We start from the raw sequence: 27,447 nt of genomic DNA on the forward strand, positions 1-27,447 counted from the left end.
CTCAGCATATATAATATATTGAAATTAAAATATGAGGATGAGGAAGGTGCTGGAATATTTGTACATGTAACGTGTAACCAATCTAGTACTTTGAATTTTATTGGATAAGGGCAACATTGTAAGGGTCTTATCTATGGAAACATTGTAAGAGTCTTATCTCTGGAAACATCCACAATTCCCCTTTTTCTTCTTTCATTTTTACATATATTTGAAATAAATTTTTTGGTCAAAATTATTATATGACTACATCACCGTCATAAATCAATATGATATATATGATTTTATACATCATCATTCTTTTTTTCTAGTCTCCTATTTATAGTATAATCTCCTATTTATAGTAGCTTATAACAGTTCAGGATTCCAACGTAAACCAAATTCAACTGTAACGTAATTTTATAATTTGGTGGATGATGGTATATAATCTTATAGTCTAATAGATGATGTATGCATACGAAAACTAAGTGAAATGAGTTGACATGAAGGAAAATAAAATGTAATTTAAATTCTGGAATACAGACAATATAATAAAGGGTTAAATATGTTTTTGGTCCCTTAACTTTTAGTGAAAATTGAAATTAGTCCCTCTTTAAAACTTTGGCCTAATTTAGTCCCCAAACTTTATAAATGTGTGAATTTAGTCCTTTTAACCAAATTTTGTTAACTTTATTTGATGTTTCAAGTGCGTTTCATGATAGCATTTGAGTTGTTTATACCGTTTGACACATTTTTGCTTCAATGTTAACTGAGAAATGCGTTTGAAACATCAAATAAAGTTAACAAATTTTGGTTAAAAGGATTAAATTCATACATTTCTAAAGTTTGGGGACTAAATTAGTCCAAAATTTTGAAGAGGGACTAATTCCAATTTTCAGTGAAAGTTAAGGGATCAAAAACATATTTAACCCTATAATAAACAATTGTATGATCCCTTGTTGGCCTGGGGTGGGTAGTTAAGATCCTAAAATGAAATGCAATCTATAACCATCTTTATTTAACGGCCACTTTGACATTAAGTATGAATTAATGTAAGATTTTATCAATGATTATATGTTTCCTTTTAATACTTTTGTAACTCATTCATCTATTCTATTCTTTTCGTCATTTCAAGTATTACATAATATTATATTTAGGTTAATTGTGTTTTTATTCATAAATAATAACAGTTTTACTTTTTATGGATTCTATAAGCTTCATATGTTAAAAAAGGTTTAATATTTGTCTAGGTTTGTCTCAAATAGATTCCTTTATTTTAAATGGTCTTAATTAGTTCTCTTATTATGTAAAATTGAATCGCTGTTAATTACGCTGGACGACGTTAAAAATTATGGTTCGTGACTTGGTGACTCAATAAATTTTATTCACGTGACAACATTTGGACACCTTAGCTGAATTTTATTTATTTATAATTTTAAAAAACTTTATTTTAATAAAAAAACAACATTTTACTTAGGGGAAACTAATTAAAAGTTAGGGATTAGTAGTTTGATACGTAGATTAGGGAAATTCGAAAAAAGAAGAAGGTTTTTTTGGCTTGGTTGTTGTGGTTGGAAATTGGGGGTTTCTTCTCTGGGTTTCTTCTTGTAGGTTCAGGTTGTTGATGGTTGAGAAGCACAAAGATGAAGGTTGATGGAGGCAGGTTGCGCGACAGCGGCAAGGAAGGTCGCGTTAGGGTTCAAACCCTTGGCTCTCTTCGCGATAGGGTTTCGCCTCTTCTCCTCCGCGGCGCTGCTGATGCACTGTGGTGGCGAGATGAAGGTTTGAATGGTTGCATGGGTTCGCGTTACTGCTGGTGGTGGCAAGGAGCGAGAATGTAGAGGTTGCCATGGTGGTGATTTAGGTTTTTAGGGTTCTTTCAGTTTGGGATTTTTTTGTGGGTTTCAGGGTGGAATCATGGTGGTTCTGTTGGAGAAGATAAAGATTCATGGTGGTGATGTAGGTGGCAGGTAAAGGTGATTAGAGAATGGCGGAGACGCGATTCACTTCATTTGGGTTTCGAACAGGTTTCCGGTGCAGTGGTTGTAGGTTCTCATGTTGAGTGGCGCAATTCTTACAGCGGCAACAGTCTGAAAAGGGCTTTGCAGCACGACAATGGTGGTGGTGGCCTTGCGGCAGCGTGTGCGTGGTGGTGGTGCGAGGTAGTGGCGGCGATGGAGGATGACGGTGTTGTGGTTTTTTCGAGGCTTGGTTGTTGTGGTTTCCTAAATTTCCCCAACGCACTCAATAATCAAACCACCAATCCTAACTTTAAATCAGTATTCCTTAACTAAACGTTGTGTTTTGATTAAAATAAAGTTTTTTAAAACTGTAAATAAATAAAATCCAGCTCAGGCGCTGAAATGTTGCCACGTGAATAAAATTTGCTCAGTCACCAATCAATCAATCACAATTTTTAACGCCGTCCAACGTAATTAACGGAGAGACCCAAATTGATTCAATTTTACACAATAAAGGACCTAATTGAGACCATTTAGAATACGAGGACCTATTTGAAACAAACCTACACAAATAGGGATATCCGAAAGGATTAAACCTTAAAAAAACATGAACTTGTTTTTAATGTTCAACGGTAAAATCAGCCGATTCAACTGTGAACGACTTCACAACGAAAGAAACATCAGTAGAAGTTTTATGTTATGCGGGAATGAAGTTTGTTTTCTTCCTTTCTCTCTCACTTGGTTTTTCTCTCTTCAAATGACTCTAATGTGTCGTACTAATCCGACTCATCTCTAATAAAACAAAGTGAGACATAGTATCCATATTATTTGTCCTATTATCCACAAGGGATCCAATAACCCAACACTTACAATATATGTTTGCATGGAAACCTCTAAGCATCATAATTTTGTTCTCCTTTAACATCAAACCATTTATTGGGATAACCAACAAAAACATTAATAATACATTTATAGAAAAAACCCAATACAAATATTACATAATCATATAAACATGTATCAAACAAAAATTATCAATCAAGATAATAAAAAACACATATAATATACAACAACAAACAAACAAAGATAAGTTTACCTGCAAAATCATACATTTCCATCATTAAGCAAAAAATCATAAAATCAACGATTTAATAACGACAGTACTAATTAACTTTTTACCTGTCTTAAAACTTTCTACTTTTTCGAAATCTATCCACCCGTGTTATCTTAGGATTTTTTACTCTATATAAGAAAAAACTTTAAATAAGTGGTTTGAATATATTGTAGATATATATGATATACAGAGGCCCCTCTTAAATATAAATGAATCATAAGTAGACCGACTCATATAATGGGATTTGACCTAGTCCATGTAGATTGGGATTAAAAAGTCTACAAGACTAAAAAGACCTTTTATTAAAAAGTTCACGTGACGAAATACCCTCAAAGTCCTATGGATGCTTTTCATTTTATCAAATTTTATGTACAGACAAAAAAATTATGATATGTAAATATAGAAGTGATTAAATAAACCAGAAATGATGAATCTGGTGACAAAATATGATATATAAATATAGAAGTTATAATTGAAGCACTCAACAAAAGCAAGTCACAAAGCCAAGCCAACAAAGAAGGCTTGAAACCAAAAGTAATGCACAAAGTTTATCTCGAAAGCTGGAGATAAAAAGAAAAATAGATATAAGAATAAACGTCCCGAATCTGAAATTCCTTCCTACACTCCTTTCTTGCAGTTTCTTTGTCTTTTATTTTAATATTTTATTTATTTATTTATTTCATGAAAATATAAATTAAAGAAATGTTTTCTACTAGAGTTGAATCCATGTTATTTAACATCTGAGTTACGGTAAATTTTTGTTTAACTTACCACGTAACTTAATCATATTTTTTTATCTTAAAATTATTACTACTAATAATACTTAAGTGAAAATTACTATATTTTATTAAGATGAATATTTTTATGGACTATGCAAAATTAGATTGAAAATGAAATTTGTTGCTGACATTTTCCTTTGTGAAATTAACTAGAAAATTGAGGTTTAGATATTTTTGTTTGTGAAATAATCCTAATTTCAAAGATATATTGTAAATGAACATTGCCAATATATTTGTTTTGTTAAATATATGATTAAGATTATAGTATTTGTATTTTTCTTGATATTCTTTTCTTGCGTCTTGATGTGTCTTCTTCTTAGGTGTCCATGTGTTTACTTCTTCATCTACAAGTTAAGATATTTGTGAAGAAGACATTTTTAATTCTTGAGTGAATTAATGTTTAAGTGAGATAATGCAAAATATATTTTAAAATTATCATATTTTACTGAATTTTTATTTGTAAATATTTTTTAATCGGTTATTGAAAAGGTTTGTATTTGATTGATTTGACCAACTCTTTAAATTGTTTTTATTACATATTTTTTGATTTAGATTCAGTATAATGAGCCATTTTGACCCTTTAAAGATTTAAAAATAAAATGATAAAGAAAATTAAATATGTACTTTTAACACTTAAGTTTTATTATTCATTTTAATTTTAATTTAAGTATAATTAATTATTTTATGTATAATTTATATGTTTTATTTGTTTTTAAACATAACTACTATTTTGTAAACAACTAATACATTCGAATTCCGAATGAATAATACGATTATATAACATCACCCCTTCTATATCTTATTTTAGCGATATTTTTTGAACTAAATAAAAATAATTGATTTTTCACAAATTATGTAATGTTATAGTTATTTAAATTTTTTTAAATATCAATAAACATCTAGGAGAAAAAAATGTGGGGTAAGAAATCAGTTTAATAATTACTAAATATTTAATATTTAATAATTAATATATGTGTTAATTAAAACACCAATATTAATTAGCATTAAAAGAATCATTAAGAATCACAAATGATAAAAGAAAAAAACATTCCTTCAATATTAATTGTTTTTCTGTAAAAAAAGATAATGTTATAATTACTAAGTAGCACCTAACAAACACTTTATTTAACTACATGAATTACCTTCTTTAAAATGAAATGGTACGTGCTCCAATAAAATTGTATTAACATAAAATATTATTTTAATATATATCTTACTGAATTAAGATTACTTAAAATTGAAAAAAAAATTTAAATTTCATGTTATGTAACCCTCATGGATGCCCAATATGATAAAAAAGAATTTGTAGTGACTCTGTCGAACATACGAGAAATAGTTCAATGTCTGTGTTTTTTTAGTGAGTATGAATTAATGCGTGTTAAAAAGTTAGAGTAACAAATTTGATTTGACATAATAATAAAATTTTGTTTCTTTTCTTTACTTTTCTGCGGAGATATTTTTTTGTTTTTCCTCCACCAATATAAAAGGTTACTTTCTTTATATGACTACTCGTGCTTGGATTCCCTGGGATTTCGCAGTCCATTTTTGTTGTTATGTGTCAGATACTAACTTCCTTCTCCCAAATACATCAAACCTATTGACATAACTTCTCAATCATTCTATTTTTCTTTTCTAATTTTCACATCTCAATGTGTAATTGCCACTGGAGTTGAAGCTGTGGCAGTGACACGGTTGGTGTGAAGAGTGAGCGAGGTGATTGTGCTTCCTTTGGTCTTCTAATTTTCTCTTCACTTTCTGTGGTGTCATTCCCCTTATTTGCTGTGAATCCTTTCTGGGCACTTTCCACTACTCTTGTTCTGGGTTTTCTCTGCCGTGGGTTGAAAGTTGGAGCTTGTTCTTGTGTTGAAGGTGAAATCAAGCTCGATACTTCATCTGGGTCTAGTTATAATTCATAAAGTTTTGACTTTATGCTTACCAAACGTTCTTTGTGCTTAAATGACTGGTGGGTTTTGCTAGCTGGCTAAGTGTGCTCTTTAAGAAAGTTTTCAATTATTAAGTGATGTTTCGGTTTTTAGAGGCCCATGTGCCATGCTTATGAATAGTTAAAAGGAGAAACTGGTACAAATCTTTATGAGCTTGAGGTTAGGAGGGTTTGGTTTTCTGTGGTAAATTTGGTTGTGTTCAGATGGTGATGCATATTTGATCTTTTGTGTATGATGCGTTTGGCAAGATTCTGGGATGGTTAGTAATGGGATTGAATATTTGTTCAAACTCTAAAGAATCATTAGAAGGTTTTGATTGCAAACGAAAGGAACGATCTTGGTCAGATGGGACACGACGAGTTGGTGACAGTTGACAACGTATCTGGAGATGAGCTTGAATCAACTTCTTCTGAGAAAGAAGAGAATTGGAGTGAAAATTTGGAGCAGAATTCTTCAGAGGTTAATTCTACATCTTCAGAGGTTAATTCTACACTTGGAGTAGGTAAGTGCTCATTAGCCCCAAGGAAAGGATTCTTTTATGACTCCTATTAGGCAGTTGATGACTGTGCAATAGGCATTATAATTGTTGTAAAGTAGGTTAACGAAAGTGTTTTCAGTCTGTTAGCCTCTTTTAAGTTGTTTGAACTAACTTTTTTGCCTAAGTATGGTTGGCGCACTCTTTATATATTTAAGGTAGATTCTGATGTCACAACGAAAAGGTTTTCTGGCTTTGAACGATTAATACTCAACTTTGCAGAGAGTAATTTGGCAGTAGCAGAGCTGTAATAATATTTGAGGATTTGACCATGACAAGGGAAAAAAAATGAAGAGTTGAAAATGGAGGAGTCTGTGAAAGTGTGGTACACACAAGAGCGCGACAGAGATTGAGAAGTGGAGAAGGGGAAAGGATTTAAAAGGAGTTCAATAGGATTAATGGAAAGATTTAGAAATTGCTTTATGAATGAAAATCCTTTAGTCATTGCTTTTATGCATTTATCATTGTATTGTCCTGTCTAGAGTTACTTTGCTTGTGTAAAATGCCTTATCCAAAGAGGAACTTTCAGTTGTATAAAGTTTCCAGTTTATATTTTGTTTGGCTTTACAAATTTAAATGCGACATTTTGATCAATTTATCTTCATCCTTGATAGGTTTCCGATTAAGAAACCTATTCAAGAACCTCTAAAACACCTCTTAGGCACCAAGAAAACCAGAATGGGAAATAGAGCTGAATATTATTCACAAAGGTATTGTCTGTACAATCACAGTAACAAGGGCTTAACCCCTTTCACAGGCTTAATCCTGTTAACAAACAAACTACCAAAAGTCCTTTAACTACTAACCCCTCCACTCTTTATACAACCGTTATTCCCACCCTTCCCAACTGTAATAAGCAGTTGGGTTGCTTAACTAAGCATTTCTCTTCCTTCTCTCATAAACTCTCCAACTCTTCTCATTCCTAACATTGCCCTCTGCCTGAAGTTCAACCTTGTCCCCAAGGTTGAAATCAGAGTACTGTTCTTTGATAGCAACTTCATCTTCCCACGTTGCCCCTTCTTGTCCTCCTTCCTGCCATTCAATTAACAACTGTGACACGTCCTCTTCCCCTCTCTGCGTGACTCTCCTCCCCCGGCCAAAAAGAGGGTCCATCGGCCTGCAAGTCTGGAGGCAACTCCTTCTCCACTCTCTGCTCCCCTATTGCCTTCTTTAATTGTGAAACATGAAAGACAGGGTGTATGCGTGCTGTCTCCGGTAACTGAAGTTTATAGGCCACTGCTCCCACTCTCTGAATCACCTGAAATGGACCAAAAAATCTGGCTGCTAATTTCGGGTGAAGTCTGGTTGGCATGGAAGATTGTCAATGGGGTCTTATCTTCAAGTATACCCAATCACCTACTTCAACATTTGCAGGGTCTCCTCCTTTTGTTGGCTTGTTTTACCATCAGCTCTTGTGCCCTTTCCAAGTGGAACTTCATCTGCTTTAAAGCTTCATCTCGTGTCTGCAACTCCTGATTCACTGCTTCTACCAATGACTCTCTCGATATAAATCGTTGCAGGGATGGAGGTGGCCGCCCATAGACCGCTTCAAACGGTGTACACCGGATTGCTCCCTGATAACTGGTATTATACCAATACTCAGTCCATGGTAAGACTGTCATCCATCCTTTCGGTTGTTCTGAACAGAAGCATCGAAGGTATCCCTCCAAAACACGGTTTAGAACCTCCGTTTGGCCGTTTGTCTCGAGGTGATATGCGGTACTCATTTTCAATCGTGTACCCTGCCCTTTAAATAGCTCCTGCCAAAAAATGCTTAGGAAGAGGGGGTCTCGATCACTCACGATTGATTTCAGAATGCCATGCAACCTAACAATTTCCTTGATGAATAACTCCGCTACCATTTTAGCTGAATAAGGATGCTTGAGTGGTAGAAAATGACCGTATTTATTCAAGCGATCTACTACCACTAGTATAGCATCAAATCCCTGAGATTTTGGAAGCCTTACTATAAAATCCATGCTTAACTCTTCCCAAATGGCATTCGGAATTGGCAATGGTTGCAGCAGTCCTTGAGGAGAAGAGGACAAGTATTTGTGCTGCTGACACACCAAGCATCCCGCCACATACTCAGTTACCCTCTTCTTCATATCAATCCAATATAAGGATTTGGCCAACCTCCGATATGTTCTGTAAACACCCGAATGCCCCCGTCTGCGTAACATGGAACTCCGCTAGCAACCTGGGAATCCATGTGGAATTGGTTGACAAAACCAACCTTCCTTTATAGTGTAACCTGTCCTGCTCAATGGTATACGCTGGATGGGTATTTGGATCCCTCTTAAGATCCTCCATCACTTTCTTCAACCTGTCATCTTCCTCCACCTCTCTTAAGATCTCGCCAAAGTCCTGCCAATATGGCCTGACCATCACTCCCAATTCTTTTACCTCCTTGTCTCCCTCCTCCCTCCTTGATAGGGCATCCGCCGCTCGGTTGGTAGCCCCTGCTTTGTATACTATCTCAAAATCGTATCCCAATAGTTTTGCAATCCAATTCTGTTGGTTTTGAGTAGTTATACGCTGCTCTAACAAGTGGCGAAGGCTCCTCTGGTCGGTATGCACCACAAATCTTTGCCCCAACAGGTAAGGCCTCCAATGCTGTATGGCCAATACCAAAGCCATCAGTTCCTTCTCATAAATTGATTTGCTCAACGTCCCTGCTGATAACGCCTTACTAAAATAGGCAATGGGTCTTCCCCCCTAAGTCAAAACCGCCCCACGCCCACACCCGAGGCATCACACTCTATGTGAAATAGTTGTTGGAAGTCTGGCAAAGATAACACCGGAGCTGTCGTGATAGCCCTCTTCAGTTGTTGCAAGGCTTCTTCAGCCCTTTCATTCCATAAGAACTCTCCTTTCTTCAGTAACTCAGTCAGGGGCTTAGCAATCTTCCCATAGTCTTTAACAAACCTCCTATAATAACCAGTTAAACCTAAAAATCCCCTCACTACTTTTACCGTTTTTGGCCTGCTCCATTCAGTCACAGCTCTCACCTTCTCAGGATATAGCATGACCCAAGTACTTAATCTGAGTCTGCCCGAATTCACACTTCTTTCGGTTTGCCACCCAAATGTTCTGCTCTAGAGTAGCCAACACAATAGCAACATGTTCAAGGTGCTCTCCCCATGTGGTGCTGTAAACCAATATATCGTCGAAGAACACCAAAACATATTTCCTTAGATAAGGCTGGAAAAGGTTGTTCATGGCATTTTGGAATGTAGCTGGAGCGTTCATAAGGCCGAAGGACATTACCATAAATTCATAATGCCCTTGGTGTGTCCTAAAAGCCGTCTTCTCGACATCTTGCTCTCCCATACGGATTTGATGATAACCCGCTTTCAAATCAATCTTCAAAAAATAGCAAGCCCCCTCAACTCATCCAATAGCTCCTCAACTACCGGTATTGGGAATTTATCACCGTGGCACGATTCAACGCCCTATAGTCGACGGAAAACCTCCAACTGCCGTCTTTCTTCTTCACTAAGATGACAGGACTTGAGTAGGGACTATGGCTGGGTCTAATCACCCCTGTTTTGAGCATTTCCTTTACTTGCTGCTCTATCTCCCCCTTCATCACATGGGGGGTACCTGTAAGGCCTAACATTTACAGGATCCATGCCCTCTTTGAGAGGTATGTGATGCACCATGCCACGATCAGGAGGTAGCCCCACTGGATCCGCAGACACCCGCTTGTACTGGCTCAACAACAACTCCATTTCTTTTCCTTGTTCTCTTGTTAAACTCTGACAGTTCTCACCTTCCTCCTTTGAATCTAAAGATCCAAACTCCCAGACCAACAACCAAATCTTTACCTCGGTCATTTTTAGTAAAGCACCCGGTTCCACCATCTTCCTTTCTAATGTTGTATCCCCCCGAATCCTTACCTTCCTCCCTAGCTGTTGGTACGCCATGGTCAATTTACTCCAGTCCAGGGTCACTTCTCCTAACTTCTCCAACCACTCCACTCCTAATATTACGTCCACCCCTCCTAGCTCAAACAAGTGGAACCTCTCTACCACTTCCACTTCGCCCAACACAATCTTCACCTTCTCACAGCAGCCCTGTGTTTTTTTTCTGATAGCCGTCTCCCAAGCTGACCCTGTAAGGCTGGATATCAACCATTGTCATCCCCATTTCCTCCATTAACTCCTGGCGTATGAAGTTGTGACTGGCTCCACTGTGAATGAGAACCAGCACTTCTCGACCCCCTATGCTTCCTCTTAATTTCATTGTTTTAGGGGACGTCAACCCCCTGCTGAAAAAGCTGATAACTCCATCTAGGACTGGTCCATCTCATCCGTTGCTTCACTCCCATCTTCCTCCTCTTCTTCTGCCAGAATCAACATCCTTAATCCTCTTTCTGGACATCAATGACCTGGGCTAAAAGGTCCCCCACATCGGAAACACCTTCCCTCTTCCCTTCTTTTTATGAATTCCGAATAGGGTAAGTTTCGGATGCTTCTTCCTCTTCCCTCTACATTAGGCCTGGCAACACCACTTCCCTGGGTCGTCTCACGCCTGATCGACCCCACACTCTCCGCGGTCCCCCCTCGTCCCTGTACCTCGCGACTGAGTTCGCTTCTTGTGGCCACCCTCGCTGTCCCTCCCCAAACGTTCGAATTCTTGGTCGATTGTCCACCACCGATCTTCGATTGGGAACACAACTTTTGTACATCCCGAGCAATACGCATAGCAGTCATTAAATCTTGCGGGTCATGGGGCCTCATTAGATCGCTCACCTCCTCTTGCAGCCCTGCCATAAAGTAACCCAAGAGTTGTTCCTCCGGAATCCTCGTCGTCTGCCCCACCAACACTTCGAAATCCCTAACATACTCGTTCACTGCCCCTACTTGTTTAACCAATCTCTCGTAGACGGACCCTCGTCCTCCTTCTCCAAATTTGATCACCAACGCTCTCTTCAACCCTTCCCAAGATCTGTTCTTTGTGTTTTCTCTCCAAAAGCGAAACCAGTACGCTGCATACCCTTCCATACTGATGAACACCAACTGTACTTTCTCGTCTTCGGCCACCTTCTGCACCTCAAAGAATTTCTCTGCTCTACTTATCCAAATCAATGGGTCGCCCCTTCAAACCCCGGTAATTCTACCCGTTTCCTCCAATTGGGAGGGCCTTCTTGATATCCTTCCCCTCTTCGCTCCCTATCTCCTTCGATTCCGCCACTGTTGTCGTTCACGGACAACTCACTGGCCCTTTGGCGATTTCCATTTGGATCGCGGTTGCGATCCCCCAGCATCTTCAGGATCGCCTGGATATCCTGCCTCATTGCTTTGTAGTTTTGTCTCAAAACCCCCGTATCTGCCTTTGTCTCTGCCACGGCGATCTCCACCGCCTCTAACTGACCTTCAACTGCCACTACTCTTCCCTCCATCACGCGTGCACGTCACTCCTCCAATTGGGATCCGACAGGTCGGACCAATTGATAGGTTTCCGATTAAGAAACCTATTCAAGAACCTCTAAAACACCTCTTAGGCACCAAGAATACCAGAATGGAAACAAAGCTGAATATTATTCACAAAGGTATTGTCTGTACAATCACAGGAACAAGGGCTTAACCGCTTTCATAGGCTTAATCCTGTTAACAAACAAACTACCAAAAGTCCTTTAACTACTAACCCCTCCACTATTTATACAACCGTTATTCCCGCCCTTCCCAACTGCAATAAGCAGTTGGGTTGCTTAACTAAGAATTTCTCTTCCTTCTCTCATAAACTATCCAACTCTTCTCATTCCTAACAATCCTCAAGCTTTTTAACCTTTAAAAGGAATTTTTCTTTTTCATATATGTTATTGGCTTTGACTGATTCATGTGGCTGACCCTCCTAGTCTGATTGTTATTGTGCTTGTCTACCTCCTAACTTGGTTATATTGTGTATTGGATGACTATAAGCTGTAGGCCTTCTACCTTTGACTATTGTTTCTTGGTTCTTTTGAAGATTAATTTGATGTTTTATATTGTTGAAATTTGCTCACAAAGGTTTGGACCATTTCATCCCAGGGCCTGTTGGAACTGAGAGTAACCTCCTTGTTGCTGCTGACAATGGGATTTTGTTTCCTAAATCAATGATGGAATTTTGGGATTCTCCAAGGCAAGACCTAATAGTGGACAGGCTTTCAGAGTGTGAGAAGGTAGATTCCCATGTTATATCTTGTGTGCATATATATATATATATATATATATATATATATATATATATATATATATATATATTGTGCATTTCATTCAAATTTTAGTAAGTTATGTCCATATATCAATAGTTGTTGATATGTTCTTTGTAATATTGTTTCAAAGATGCAAATCTGGACAATTGCTATTTTTACCTTTCGTACACTTATGATTCACAATTTGAATCATATGATTTGATACATATAAAAGATATTTACTGCATGATCAATGCAATTTTGTATCATGGATATATATCACACTATTCTATGATTCATTATTTTTCCTTTCACCAATTCTCGTAAATAAATTGAAAAATCAGTAAGCTTAAATTGGTAAACAAAAAAGAATGGAAAGTGAACTTATGATCTTATCCTATTTGATTATTTGTTACTCTATTTTTCACTCACTTATTCAACACATGTACTCTTTCAATATTTTATTGTTTCAATTCTTTTATGCTGACATAGATAAAACTATTCATGTTATTTTATGAGAGCTGTGATTAAATTGTTTTGTCCATGTGTAGTTTATAATTCTCACACTGAATATTATATATCATATTGTGATATATTTGAAGTTATTTTATATTGTCTCTGCATCTTACTTTTGGATACAGATTATGACTCACATTAGTGAAGTTAACTTAGTGATTCACAATTTGAATCTCAGTTTTACATTTTTTTGTTGAGGAATATGTGGTGTTTATAGTGGCTTAAGGTTTGTTTTTAGATAGTTTTGAAAATTAGATTATTTCAATAATCAATTATTGTTACAGTTGATTGTGGTTAGAATCAATATTTGTTACAGTTGATTGTAGTTAGAATCAATATTTGTTTGGGTAGTTGATTGTAATTAGAATCAATATTTTTTTGGGTAATTATACTGCAAAGTAGTATTAAGATGATAAACATTGTTTGAATGCAACACAAAAAATTATTTTCTTTTGTAATAAAAATTAAATGTATCAATGTTTTTATAACCGGATGGATCCTAGGATCCTTCCAGACACTAATTTAAGGTTGAATGGTTTAACTGTGATTGTACCAGTTTAATAATATCATAACTTTATAATGGTGAAAACTAAAACTTACTTTTGTAGGTTCTTAACATTTAATAACAAGTTTATATTTGATATAAAAATGAACATGCCAAATTTTTTAGATCTATCCTTTTTAAGAAAGAAAATTAAAAAGATGTATCAATTTTTTTTCCAGTGATATACTATAAATCAGTTTTTTGTTGGATTTTGACCAGTTTTTAGTTCTTTGATCAGTTTTCTTCAAACCAGTGTTATGATTTATTTAAATGGGGTTACTTGACTACTAATCCTGTCTTACTATTCTAGTTTTAGAACACATGTCTGTATTAAGCAGAATAGGAAAAAACAACTGTTGAAAAATTTTCAAATTCATGAAAACAATTTATTTTTCAGAAATTTTTTCTAAATTTCAGCTGTTGTCCCAAATATCTAGCTTATTTTGCTAACAACTCATTTTTCATAAAAATAGCTGGAAAAGTTTTTCAAACATGGTATCCAAATATTTGAAATTTAGTTAAATATTATCTCTTCATGTTAATACTTCATAATATCTCATCAGTCAATGTATAATGTGTTAATTTTGTTTTCCTTTTCTGATAAAATTGAAGCATTAAGACTTTTATGACGTTTGAAAACCTTTAGTTGCATGCCTTTGAAGCTTTCTTGTCCACATTTCTGTGTTTGTGATTTATGCATTAGAGTTGCCAAATTCTGTTGATTGGTGACGACACTTCTATGTTGTTTCTCAGCAAAAGCTGCTTAACCTTGTAAAGATACAAAATGATGGGACTGTTGACGTTGATCTGGAAAAAGATGCACCTCTTGTATCCGAATTGTTGAAGTTTCAATCTTTTGAAGAGTCAACAACGAGTGCAAGTGTTGTTTCTGAAACAAAAATATCAGCTCCATGGTTACAAATTGTCATGCTTGTGGTTGGGACTAGAGGCGATGTACAACCTTTCCTGGCCATCGCAAAAAAACTCCAGGCATGTTTGTTCCATCCAATTCTTCCTCGTACACATGAGAGCAGAGATGTCAAATAACTGTGATTAGTTTTGTTGCTTATTGTAGTGAGAACAAATTTTTCTGAGAACAAATTTGCTGTGAGAAAGTTAATTTTTCCACCTAATCTAATATTTTGTGCTACATGGGTGTATTTTTGACTTTTTAGTTTGAGGTCATTACTTTCTCCCTATTCAGTGATAAAACCCTTACTGCTTATCCATAGGCCGACTTTGGTTTATACCATTCTTTAGCATGGTCAGGTTTACAATTTGTTTCTATTGTATAGACAGAATGAATAAAATTGTTGATATGTACGTTACTTTATAGGATGCCTAAATGAGAACAAACTCCTGGGAATGATGCACTTTGTTATTGGTTTCCTGTTATTGCCTGAACTTAGATGTTGTGGTTTTGGTATATCTGTTCTTTATGAGCATTCTTAGGAGAAAAGTGATAAAAAGAGATGAGAGAGAAAAGAAATGACACAAAAACTTAATGGGTTTGGCACACAATGTTTCTACTTATGTCCACGAGTAAGTATTTGATTTTGGTGTGCCTAAAAGCTTCACAAGGTGTTACTTATATAGCAATATAGAAAACAATATCTTGAATACTATATCATACAATGTGGGACTAAAACCAAGCTCTCCAATACTAATAATTCTCCACTTGATTTACATCATCATCTAGTGTAGTGCCTTCATCATTAATTATACTCGAAGGCTAATTGAGGCAATACGAAGTCTCAACTAATCCGTTGTAGTCTTGGACAACATAGTAGTTTTGGACAACATAGTAGTTGGATTCTCTAATTCTGAGTTCTTCAACAATGACAAATCTCCATCACTTATCAAGTCTCTAATACAATGATACTTTAATTCAATGCTCTTGCATCTAAAATGAAGGATTGAATTTTTGCAAGACGTATAGCACTTTGATTGTCACTATATAATAGAGAATCATCTTGCTCCTTCCCTAATTCTTTGAGAAGGTTCTTTAGCCCATATCATCATCTCCTTGGTTGCTCCCGAGATAGCTACATACCTAGCTTCATGGGTTGAAAGGGAAACTTTGCCCTGAAGTTTAGACAACTTCACAATACCTTCTAGTCTATGTTTGGAGATTCTCATACTAAGTATTTGTTTGACCGGACCAAGATCCTTCATCTCAAAGCTTCTTGCCAATTGTTTTTTCAACATGGTAACTTCGTCTTATTGGACCTTACAATTAATATGTTGTCAAGCTATATCTTTCATACTAGACCAAGATCCTTCTAGTCTTCAACGTGTTGAGTTGCTCATAAACTCATTAAACTTCTTGTATGTCATTTTGATGCTTGTTTCGAGCCATACAAACTTTTATGAACCTTGTGTACAACATTCTCCATGCCTTATACTCCAAAACCGTATGTATGTGTCACAAAGATGTCTTCCTCTAGATCCATGTAGGAATGGAATTTTAACATCTAATTTCTCTAGATGAAGATTTTCTACGATTACAACATTCTAGACAACTTTGATGGTAGTCATCTTGACAATAAGAGAAAAAATACCTGTGAAGTCTATTCCTTGGTTTTGTTGAAACCCTTTTGCTAGAGTCTAACCTTGTATCTTCTGTTGCTACTAGGTTCTTTTAACCTATAGACCTACTTGTTTTGCAAATCCTTCTTTCCTTCTGGTATCTTGAGTAAAGACCAAGTTTTATTCTTCTAAAGAGATTTAATATCATCTTTCATTGGTAGCTCCCACTTATTAGCCATCCCTCGTATAGCCTTAGCAAAATTTGCTAAATCACTAGCATCAATTAACAAGTAATGCAATGAAGGATAATACCTTTGTAGTGTTACTATCATTCTAGCCAATGTGGAATCTCAAGTTAAAGTAGATCCACTACCTTAATATACTATCATAACCATTTGGAGTCTATCCCAGTTGAGATTTGGGACCATCATGCTACTTGTTATAGGGTCCCCCTCATTCTCACACTCGATGTCCTTGGCATGAGCGAGTGTGTAGAAGATCTTATACTAGCTAGAGATAAGACCAAATTATATTATGTAAGTATGGACAAACCTTCTTTTGTAGGATTGAGTTAGACCTAAATTCCACTGCTTTGATATGGTATTAGAGCCATTAAGGGACTATCCTAATTAAGATTTAGGCCTATCCTACAACCTACTATCTGGCCCCACACTTGATGTTCTCAATGTAAGGAAGTGTGTTGTAAATCTCACATTACCTAGAGGTAAAACCAATTTAGAGTACATAAGTGAGGTCAAACTTCACTTTATTGAGCTGGTATTGTAGAGTTGAGTTAAACTTAAACCTTACTGCTTTATTATTATTAACTTCTTTTTTACATTATATACTCACATTCATTGAAGTTTTCCCTCTTATGTCATTCCATTTTACCATTGCATTTCTTACATATAGATCTTGACTTCTCATCTGTATGTATCTTTCAATAAAATGCCAGTGGCTCTATTGTTAATGTAACAAAAAAGCATGGCATATTATCTAAGTATTTAATTCAGTTGTATTCATTTTCACGTTTTTGTGATGCAAGTATATTCCCCTGATTGCTGTCATTAGATTTGTGCTACTTATCTTATTTGAGAGACTGCAAAATCATTATTTTCCAATTACTGTTAATGAGTTTTATATCAAAACCATTAGCTTTACTGAATTCTCACTTTTTTGCAGGACTATGGTCATCGTGTTAGGCTGGCAACACATGCTGATTTTGACACATTTGTAAAGAGTGCTGGTGTTGATTTCTATCCGTTGGGTGGTGATCCTCGTGCTTTGGCAAGATGTAAGAGGTTCCTTTTTAATGCTGCCCTTAGTATCTAATAATTTTCATTTTCAGTATATACTTTGTTCATAACATGCCAAGACCTTCTCTTTAGCTCTCGTCTAGGAGTACCAGGCTTGATGCATGTATAATATGGTTGATGACACTATTAATGAATTTAGGATAGCCTTTTATACTATCTTAGAGTATGAGTTTAAGGCTAATTAAATCCTAGAAAATTGACATGTAAGGTGAGTTACTCTCATTTTCAGGTTTTATTTCGAATTATTGATAAAATTAACTTTAGAGGTAGTTAAAAGCTGAACCTAGCTGAGTTGAGAATCTTGTTGAAACTGAGAGCTAGGTGAAAGTTGAGAAATTATGCTAGAATTGTTTGGTAAAGCTAGTTGAAATTTATAAATGAAAAAGAAGGGCATGATTAATTATTGAATTAAATGTTAATATTAGGTAATTACATATTTTCAATAATTATAAATTTATATTTATTTTAATTTTTTTATAATCGATTTTTTTATACAAGTTAAATTTCAAGTAATATTTGTGTAAAAGATAGTTATTATAATTTGAAATAGTTATCATTTGTGAATAAAACAATATTTTATTAAAAATAAAAAAAAATTAAAACAATAATAAACAAGTTTGTTATTAAATCAATAATAAACAAGTTTGTTATTAAATCAATAATAAAAAACAGTAAAGCAACAACCTAAAAATCTTAGTCATAAACAAGTGTTGGACATTAGGGTTCCTATTATTATTTTAAGGGTAAGATGGTAAAATATAAGTGTTATCTGGGTTTGTTATTTTGAAATAGTTATTAGTAGTATTGAAATAAGCTAAAAGCTATTAAGAAGGCTACCTTGCTGAAATAATTTTATCAAAATTTTATGTACTAGTTTCATCTATTATCTAGATGAAATGTTTTATCAAATGCACACAAAGTACTCTATAAACACAATTAATCATCCTAGTGAGTGAATTCCTTATTGTCTCTAAGATATTATGAAAAAATTGAAGGCATTCTTATTTATTTCTCCGCCATTGAATAGCTAAAGATTTGCAAGATTATGACTGCCATATTTAGCAAGCTAATGCTCACAGTGAGTGGTTTTCTAGTTTTGACACTGTTGTAGTAATCATGTTCTCGGATTAGCTTCAAAAGTAATAAGATTATTTCGATAATATATTTATCTATAATTGATTAAAATAAATCAATTATATGAACTAAGTTTTATGTTTAGATGTGTGGGGTCAAAAGCGATTTTATGATAATCTTATTTGTTTGAATTGTCTAAGAATCACTTTCTCGTGATGAAATTATTCTTAAGTTATCTGTAGTAGTTGGTATTTATATAAGCAATATTGGGGAATAAAATGGGATTGAAAAAGTTAGCTAGAAAGTAATTTGACCGTTTTTTATAATCCTAAGCTTCAAACTTTTGCCTCTGATGAAAAAGTTTTCTTTGTTAAATACTCAAGTGTTGTATTAAAAAATCCATGTCATTGCCAAGGGCCATCTACCATCTACCAAAAAAAAAACATACCAGCATTACATCTAGTAACACTATCCACTGATGTTGGACCACTCTCAAATGTGTAGTGAAAATATCTCGAAATGAAGGATGTATTGAAAATTTCATATCAACTAAAGATAAGTTCAATTTACACTATATAGGTGGATACAAATTTTATTTTACAAATAAGTTTTATAGAATTGAGTTAGGTTTAAAATCTATTTCTTAAGAAAAGGCTTCCTCAAGAAATTTTACCATTGCTAAGCACCACATTTTTCTGTCTTATTTGTTTTCTCTGTTCATTGTATATCTTCACTGAATGTTACATATAAAACTAGTAATGAACCGTGGTTTGAGAGTTTAAGTTTTTGGGATTGATGGTCCTTGCGATATATTTGAGCCTTTATGACTAATTTGTCATTGTTTCAATCCTTGCCACTTATTCTTCAGATAAAAAGTTGACTTTGAACTTTTGATAGGATGGGCCAATACATTGTTCGTGCTTTAAGCATTCTTAGGGGGGTTCATCTTAGATACAAATCAAGAATAAGCCTTCACGTATTTTAAATTTTGTAGGAGGGTGTGTTTTTGAAGTATGCTAATTGAGTTATTTCTGTAATAGATATGGTGAGGAATAAAGGTATAATCCCATCTGGTCCAACTGAAATATCTATCCAAAGAAAGCAGCTAAAGGCTATTATTGATTCTCTTCTTCCAGCATGCATAGAACCTGATTTGGAAACTGGTATTCCTTTTAGAGCTCAGGCTATTATAGCCAATCCTACAGCATGTGGTGAGTTGTTAGAACCCAGCAGATTATTGCATTGTGTTTTTCATTGTTTCATACTTTGATTACTATTGATTTATCTTTCGATTTATTCCCTTACTTATGTATTACTTCAATTAATATTAGCATTAATTGTTTAGTGGACCCTACTATTCTTCTTAAGGAAAAAAGGATGCTAAAGTTAAATTTTGAAATTCAAGGGCGATCATTTTAAAAGTGTGAAGAACGATGCTATTGTTTTTCTCAAATTCATGAGAGTGATTGAATTGCACTACATTTTCCCCCTAGCGAAGATTCCTTTCATTTACAACAGTATGCTTGTTTGTTTGTTTGTTTCATAGCTCTTTTTTGTAAATGGGTCTGGTGCAGGGGCTTTTGAATAAAATAGATAGAATTAACTTATGTTTTGTCTCGCAGGACATACACACCTTGCTGAAGCCCTCGGGGTGCCCCTTCACATCTTCTTCACAATGCCTTGGACGTGAGTTTAAATTGTTTATAACCTTTGAGTAAAAACTTTACCTTAGAGCACTTTAAATATGAAAAAAATAAAAGGTTTGGTGAAGAGATAGAAGTGTGTACTTCCTGATTTTTCACTTGAATTATTAAAATTCAAAACAAGCACACATACCTTCTAAGAAATTAGAGCAAGAATATAATGTTTCAAATATTCAGGTAAATGCAACATTTTCCTATCAAATAATTGCCTATTATCCAATGGTCAAGGAAAGTGCATTATCTTTCAAGGACTACAAAATGGGTCCGCTTGAAAGATGTTCTTCGGTTTGATACATAGATCAAAGAATATAGAAGTGGATAAAAATGGGAATTCTTTTAATCTTTAATTGCAAATATTTGAAGGCCAGATCATCATTGACATACCAGTCCATGAAAATACATTTCTCATAAGTGAACTTGCCATTTTGAAAGAGAGAAGGGTGTTGAGGGTTTAATTTTGATATAATCTTAGTGTAAATTTATTGTACTCTATCATCTAATCATGAAGTTGTTATTACAAAGTTTTAAAATGGCTTGAAAAGTTGATGCTATTTCTTTTAAAACCTATTTTTTATAATTATTTCAAAATTCCGAGTTAGCTTCTTACATATAAATTTTTCAATAGGCAGGCCAACATATGAGTTTTCACACCCTTTGGCTCGTGTTCCTCAAAGTGCTGGTTATTGGGTATTTCCTTTGCCGAAATTAGTTTCTGTTATGTGAATTCAATTGATTTTTGTGAATAAATTGCTAGACTTATTACCTATAAACCCCTTTCAATATGTCCTTGCCTTATCCAGCTGTCATATATAATTGTGGATGTACTGATATGGTGGGGAATACGAGGACTCATCAATGACTTCAGGAAAAGAAAATTGAAGCTTGCTCCTATTGCATACTTCAGTATATACAATGGATCAATTAATCATTTACCTACTGGCTATATGTGGAGTCCTCATGTGGTTCCAAAACCAACTGGTATGTAATGGTACTAGACAGTAGCTTAATGTTTTCTTAAGAAAGTAGCATAGTCTTTTGATTTTATCCTTCTGTATTTTTTTAGTGAATAATCTTTTTGTTATTGAAGTATGAGATAAACCATAAGTTGTTACAGTCAAGGGTAGCTTCTGTCCTTGAGTAATTCTGACTTGGAGTTGCTTAAAGATGGATAGTTTGAATGTGGATATATTAAGTTTTATGTTGTAATTAATAATTGGTTCATTTTTTTCGCATTACTATATAAATTTTTATAATGGGGCTGACAATCTGACACTAAAGTTTAGATCATATTATGATGTTGAGTCCAGTACATAATTTCTAGATAATGTTTTTACATAATACCTGATAGGGGTTGGAAAGTGTACGAGAGGAGAAGGAAGGTACCAAACGGTGCAGGACCGAACGGTTAAGGGCTTTGGGGGAAAGGAGCCGACCGGTTGAACAATGGAAATATTGTGTCTCGGTTTGGGAAGGTTTCTGTTGTAAGGGGGAGAGGGTCAGAGCCGCTATAAATAGAGCTCCATAAACTTTGTGTAGGGTATTGAGTGAATTTTTTGTGTAAAGACAGGCTTTGGCCTGAAGGAGGGAGATTAAGCTCTCGTAGGACGATATACTAGTACATTGATTCTTTGGTTAATACAGACCTAGATTCTTTCTGTTCTGTTTCTTGCGTTTGTGTTTGTGAGAGTGTTTTAGTGGTTTCTTTTCCCCGAAACCTAACCATACCTGTCGTGAAATGCTTAGTATATTATACAAACAGCTTTTACACTTTTACTTTCTGTCCTGAGTGTGTTCCCTGCACTAATGTCTTTTGAAAAATTGCAGACTGGGGCCCCTTAGTTGATGTCGTTGGTTATTGTTTCTTGAACCTTGGCTCAAAGTATCAACCACAAGAAGATTTTGTCCGATGGATTCAAAAAGGACCAAAACCTTTATATTTTGGGTTTGGGAGCATGGTATGATAATTTCACTTGCAGATATTCTCTTTAAATGAACAAATTGTGTTTTTTTTTTCAGTTTAGTCCTTTTGTGTTTGGAGAACATCTACACTCAGGGTTTTAATATTTGCTACTACTATCTTGTGAGCTCCAAGCTTTCTTCAAAAGAAAATAAAGCAATGGACTAAGAAGCACGATTACAATTAAATTAAAAATATAAGATACGTGTATATATACATACATATATATACATGTATGTATGTATATATGTATGTATGTATATATATATATATATATATATATATATACACACACACAAACACATTGTAAGCTTAGTAAAAAGTAATAATTATACTTGCTAATACTTACTGAAAAAAAAAATGTTTCTTTGGTTCATCATGAGATCCAACCCAAGATAAGGTATCTCACATGTGTCCTCATGCATCCGTATCATGTGCGTGGTGGAGATTTTGCATGAAAGAATTTATAGGTTATGTTTGCCCTCATGGCCTTATAAAAAGTGTGCTTCTGTCCGTTTAATGTAAAAATATTCAAATTTCTCGCAATTCACAACCTGTCAAATTAGTGTTTTATATGAATTATTGGCTGATTTGGAATATTGATATTAGAGTTGATTTGCATTTATTCAATAGAATCGGTTTAATTATTTATCTTGTCACCATTAACACTTTCGGGTATACACTAAAGCAAGAAACTAGACATATTTATACCTTTGTATATCATTATCAAAATTTTAGAATGAAATTCCGTAGTCCTCTAATGAAAGTATTCTTTCACTTTATTAGCCTCTTGATGATCCTAAAAGAACTACTGATGTCATAGTGGAGGCACTGAAGGATACAGGACAACGAGGAATTATTGACCGGGGCTGGGGGAATCTAGGCAATTGTAAGTATTTTCCTTCAATTTCATTCTATCACCATTTGTTTCCTTTTTCTCAAATAATAATTTGCTATATAAATACCTTTCCTCTATTTGTATGACTGTAATACATTATGTTTTACACTATCATAGGGTTATTCTTCTTTTCCATTTACTTTCCCTTACTTGGTTACCAGGTTAAAAATTCTTGAATTTTCTACAGTCTTAGAAGCTTTGATATTATGTTAAATTTCAGCTTAAAACAAATTGAATTTAATTGAAGTTGCTCAAACTTTCCAACATAGGGGGATCTTAGAGGTACGATTATTAGAAAGACTGAGTTTGTGCTAAAATAATGACATCATACTTTCTTCTTCGAAGATTATGCAACTTCAATCACCGGGAAATAACAAAGAGGACCCAAATCTTTCATTTCAAGTTGTTTTGCCAATAACAATTTTAAATCTGAAATCTCATATACATCACCTCTTGTGATTATAATGGCGTCAACATATAAAGAGAGAATAATACTATTATGAGAAGTTGTCTTTATAAACAAAGCAGAGTTACAATCACTAGAACAAAATCCAAGAGATCCAACAACTATGTAGAACTTCTTAAACCAAGTATGGGGAACTTGTTTGAGACCATAAAGAGTCTTTCTTAACTTATACACCTCCCTTGGATTATGAGCAACCCCAGTACGAGGTATCATGTAACAAAGACAACAAAAATAAGAGTAAGAATGGTAGTAATTGGCAACTGGGGAAAAGGTTTTGCATAGTCTAGACCGTATTTCTGAGAGAATATTTTAGTGTGACTAAATGAGTTTTGTAATGCTCATAAAACCTATCTGACTTTGTTTTAATGTTGTACACCCACCGAGAGCCAATGGCTAATATTCCTAGAGGAAGAGCTATCTTATATAAAGTACAAAATTTCTTTTGCATAGTTTGTTGCCAAAGTGGATCAAGGACAATCTCTGGGTAGGAAGAAGGCTCCGACAAACTATGAGTTGTGGTTAAGAAGGAAGCAAAGGAAGAAGAATAAAAAAAAATGGTGGTTGAGTGGACTTACGAACATAACAAGTCACTAAATCACTTTGATAACATATTAAGGTAGTGAAATTTAATCCTAACTCAGCCTTAGAAAATTGACTTGTTCCATAAAGTAAAGTTTTTACCTACTTAGTCAAATTTCTAAACAATGCAGGATCTCTCTCTAACACACTCCTGAATGCCAAGGACATTGGGCGTGAGAATAAAGGAGAGACCCAAGGTGGTGAAATGATAGGCCCAACTAATATTGGTAGGATAAGTCATTGATAAATTTTGATATCATATTAAAAATGTGGAATATAAGCCTGCAAAACTACTTTAGTATCATGAAGTTTGTATTCACATCTGTATTATAATTTGGTTGTATCTCTAATCGATATAGGATCTCCAACCATCCTAACATAAAGTTTCAAGATACAAAGCACAACAAAGATATATGTGTGTGTGTGTGTATATATATATATATATATATATATATATATATATATATATATATATGTTATTCATTTTAGATATTGAATATTCACTTGCATTATGTTTTCCATTAATCAGTGGCAGAAGTTCCAGAAAATGTTTTCGTGCTAGAGGAATGCCCTCATGACTGGTTGTTTCCCCAATGTTCTGCTTTGGTAAGTTCCAATTTATATTTTCTTGTGGCTGATTTTGAAAAAGAAAATAAATACTTTAGTGCCCCCCGGAGGGAATTTCCCTTTTGATTTACAGCTCAGTCTTTAGGATATGATTCTTTCTTAATATTGAGATTAGGTAGGAAATATGCACTTACATGTCTGATCACAAAATAAATAGTTAACTGAGGATCTTTTGGCACAAATTCAGGTGCATCATGGTGGTGCTGGAACAACGGCTACAGGACTGAAGGCCGGGGTAATGTTCAGTTCAATTGTGTCATAAAAGAAGTGTTTTTCATTAATTCAAGGATATGTATTGATGTCTTAGCATTTTCTTTTAACTGTTTCACTGGTCATTGTAAAAAAAAATATTTACTTTATTTTTTCTCATTCTTCTTTTTTACTAATGTCAATACCATAACTTGCAGTGTCCAACAACCATTGTTCCATTCTTTGGAGATCAGTTCTTTTGGGGAGACAGAATATATCAGAGAGGGCTGGGACCTGTTCCAATTCCTATATCTCAGCTTAGTCTTGAAAATTTAACAAATGCCATAAAATTCATGCTCCAGCCAGAGGTAACTTCCAATTCTATGCAATGTGCATCCCTCCTAATTCCAAAATATGTGAATAATCCTTAAATTTAAATATGGAAAATCTCGTTTACCCCCCTTTGATTTGATTTTTCAATCAATGTCCTTCGTCTGATGTAATTTTGGAACTTGATAATCTGATTGGCCTAGTTAATTGATGGTTATCTACACCTTGTTTATGCAGAAATGAGCGTGTGTATGTTTTCATACATTGTTGAAAGTAATAGCATATACCAAAATTCTTATAAGACTTGATAACGAATTGAAACAAACCTGAAAAACATAGTTGGGGAAGCATGAACATTAAAGGACATGTAATTTACAGTTGTTTTCACTTTTAACCCATGGCTTCGGATATTTATAATTATGATATAATAATACTATTGGTTTACAAAGTCTTTGTAGTAATGGATGAAAAATCTTCAGGTAAAAGCACAAGCAATGGCAATCGCAAAGTTGATAGAGAATGAAGACGGTGTTACAGCTGCAGTTGATGCGTTTCACCGCCATCTACCACCAGAGCTACCACTACCATCTCCATCTCCTGTGGTGGAGGACCATGCAAATCCATTGCAGTGGTTTTTTGTCCAACTAGCAAAGTTGTGCACTTTACCTTGTGGGAGTGTATAGTTTTTTTGCTTTTTTGACTTTGAGTATTCTTTTTTATCTTCTATTCATTACATAATTATATTTTATAGGAGTTTTCCCTTTTTTTAGTAATGGAAGCAGTGTTTAGCTTAGTATATTATTCCATTCATTTCTGTCAAAATCTCTTCTTGTGAGGTTTGACTAATAGTAGTAATCTTGAAGTTGAGCATCTCATTTTTGAAGTTAACCATTTAAATCATCTGCACATGGAATAGTCCATTTGCATAAAAATTTAGTCCTTTTGTTTATTTACAGTAATTACTACTAATCATAATCAAAATTACCCAATAATAATAAAAGAACTTCTCAGGCCAAAACTGTCTTTGAAAGGGTATTTATTGAGTCCTATGAATTAGTGGAACATGTTCATCCATACTATAGATTACTGGTAGATGTTGTAAGTTGCTTTGGGGTTGATGTGACAGTATATATACGGATACAAATACAAGTTCCTAATTTTATGAACTGCTTAGGGGGTGATGTGACAGTATATATGTACAGATACAAGTTCCTAATTCTGTGAGCACGTTTGAACAGTGACAAGAGATGAGCGTGTGAATTATGATGAATAGAGTGTTTCCTTTTCTGTCGTTTTGATAATAAGGGATACTGTTTGCGATTTATTTCTTTTATTTATGTTTGATTTTTCAATCAGAAACTAAATTGAAAAACTATATAAAAATGTGTTTTTGAACTCATTTTCTTAACTTTCCGAGAACTTATTTCAAGTATACATTTGGGTACTTAAAAATATTTTTTCACACCAGGTTATATTAATAATAAATAAAAGAAAAATGATAATGTCTCCTGAAATAATGTTTCTAAAAGAATGCTATAACGCCTGCTGAAACAAAATCTAAAATAATATATATATATATATATATATATATATATATATATATATATATATATATATATATATATATATATCATAGTATTGTTTAATCTAATGATCATAATAAATAATTTATGAAACTATTATCAAAAGTGAAGATGAGAAGTAATTAAGTCAATAATAATAATAATAATAATAATTTATCTTTGGCTACAATTTCATCAAATTGTGCGATTAATTAAAAGTAAACATCAATTTATAAAAATTGATAATAGAAAACAAAACAATTTTGATAAAGATAATTTTAAGTTGAAACTTCGAGTTATATGAAGAAGATAAAAAGAAAAACAATTGTTAGGAGTGTTATGAATAGAGTCAAATAATTGTTAAATTATATTGGTGCTGTGAGAATATAGAAGTTTTGTATTGGTTTATGTTGTGGTTCAAAGTTTAGCTGATTTTAAGTCTGGAGTTGAGTTTAAGTCAGGAGTTGAAGTGTTCTTTTGAATTACAAATGCTTTGTATTGATAGTTCTTTAGATTATCTCAAGGTGATTTCGACTAATGAAAAAGCATATCTTCTAAGTGAAAGGTTTAAGGTACGCAAAAACAAATTTCATAAACGAATATTGAAATGTCATTCTTGTTAGCATTGAGTTTGTTAGTAAGATCATTCTAAGAGCAATTGGTAATTTTTGCTT

At 34.2% G+C, this 27,447-nt stretch overlaps 1 protein-coding gene across 4 annotated transcripts; it reads left to right on the forward strand.

The window, feature by feature from the left end:
• Window positions 1-5,344: 5,344 nt before the first annotated feature.
• LOC124847739 (sterol 3-beta-glucosyltransferase UGT80B1-like) lies at window positions 5,345-26,086 on the forward strand. Of its 4 annotated transcripts, XM_088111619.1 has the most exons (15): window positions 5,345-6,272; window positions 12,341-12,471; window positions 14,297-14,533; window positions 17,255-17,366; window positions 19,503-19,520; window positions 19,599-19,673; window positions 20,085-20,148; window positions 20,795-20,852; window positions 20,966-21,143; window positions 21,990-22,120; window positions 22,909-23,011; window positions 24,595-24,671; window positions 24,880-24,927; window positions 25,100-25,249; window positions 25,691-26,086. In XM_088111619.1, exons 1-15 carry the CDS (start codon window positions 6,116-6,118, stop codon window positions 25,892-25,894), a joined length of 1,743 nt encoding a protein of 580 aa, XP_087967745.1. In that variant the 5' UTR covers window positions 5,345-6,115; the 3' UTR covers window positions 25,895-26,086. The 4 variants fall into 4 exon arrangements, with proteins under 4 accessions (XP_087967745.1, XP_087967744.1, XP_087967746.1 ...); XM_088111618.1 differs by having other exon boundaries at window positions 5,346-6,272; window positions 19,503-19,673; XM_088111620.1 differs by having other exon boundaries at window positions 5,348-5,696; window positions 19,503-19,673.
• Window positions 26,087-27,447: the final 1,361 nt, after the last annotated feature.

Source organism: Vigna umbellata, chromosome 4 (assembly GCF_029865625.1).
Source record: "Vigna umbellata cultivar VRB3 chromosome 4, Vumbellata_1.0, whole genome shotgun sequence".
NCBI lineage: Eukaryota > Viridiplantae > Streptophyta > Magnoliopsida > Fabales > Fabaceae > Vigna > Vigna umbellata.

Excerpts from the sequence above, each read along its gene's own strand:
- LOC124847739 (XM_088111618.1), top strand. The coding sequence starts at position 6,116 with ATGGGACACGACGAGTTGGTGACAGTTGACAACGTATCTGGAGATGAG. Across the intron at positions 20,149-20,794 it reads TTCTTCACAATGCCTTGGAC|GCCAACATATGAGTTTTCAC; the intron begins GTGAGTTTAAAT and ends TTCAATAGGCAG. Across the intron at positions 21,144-21,989 it reads TGTGGTTCCAAAACCAACTG|ACTGGGGCCCCTTAGTTGAT; the intron begins GTATGTAATGGT and ends GAAAAATTGCAG.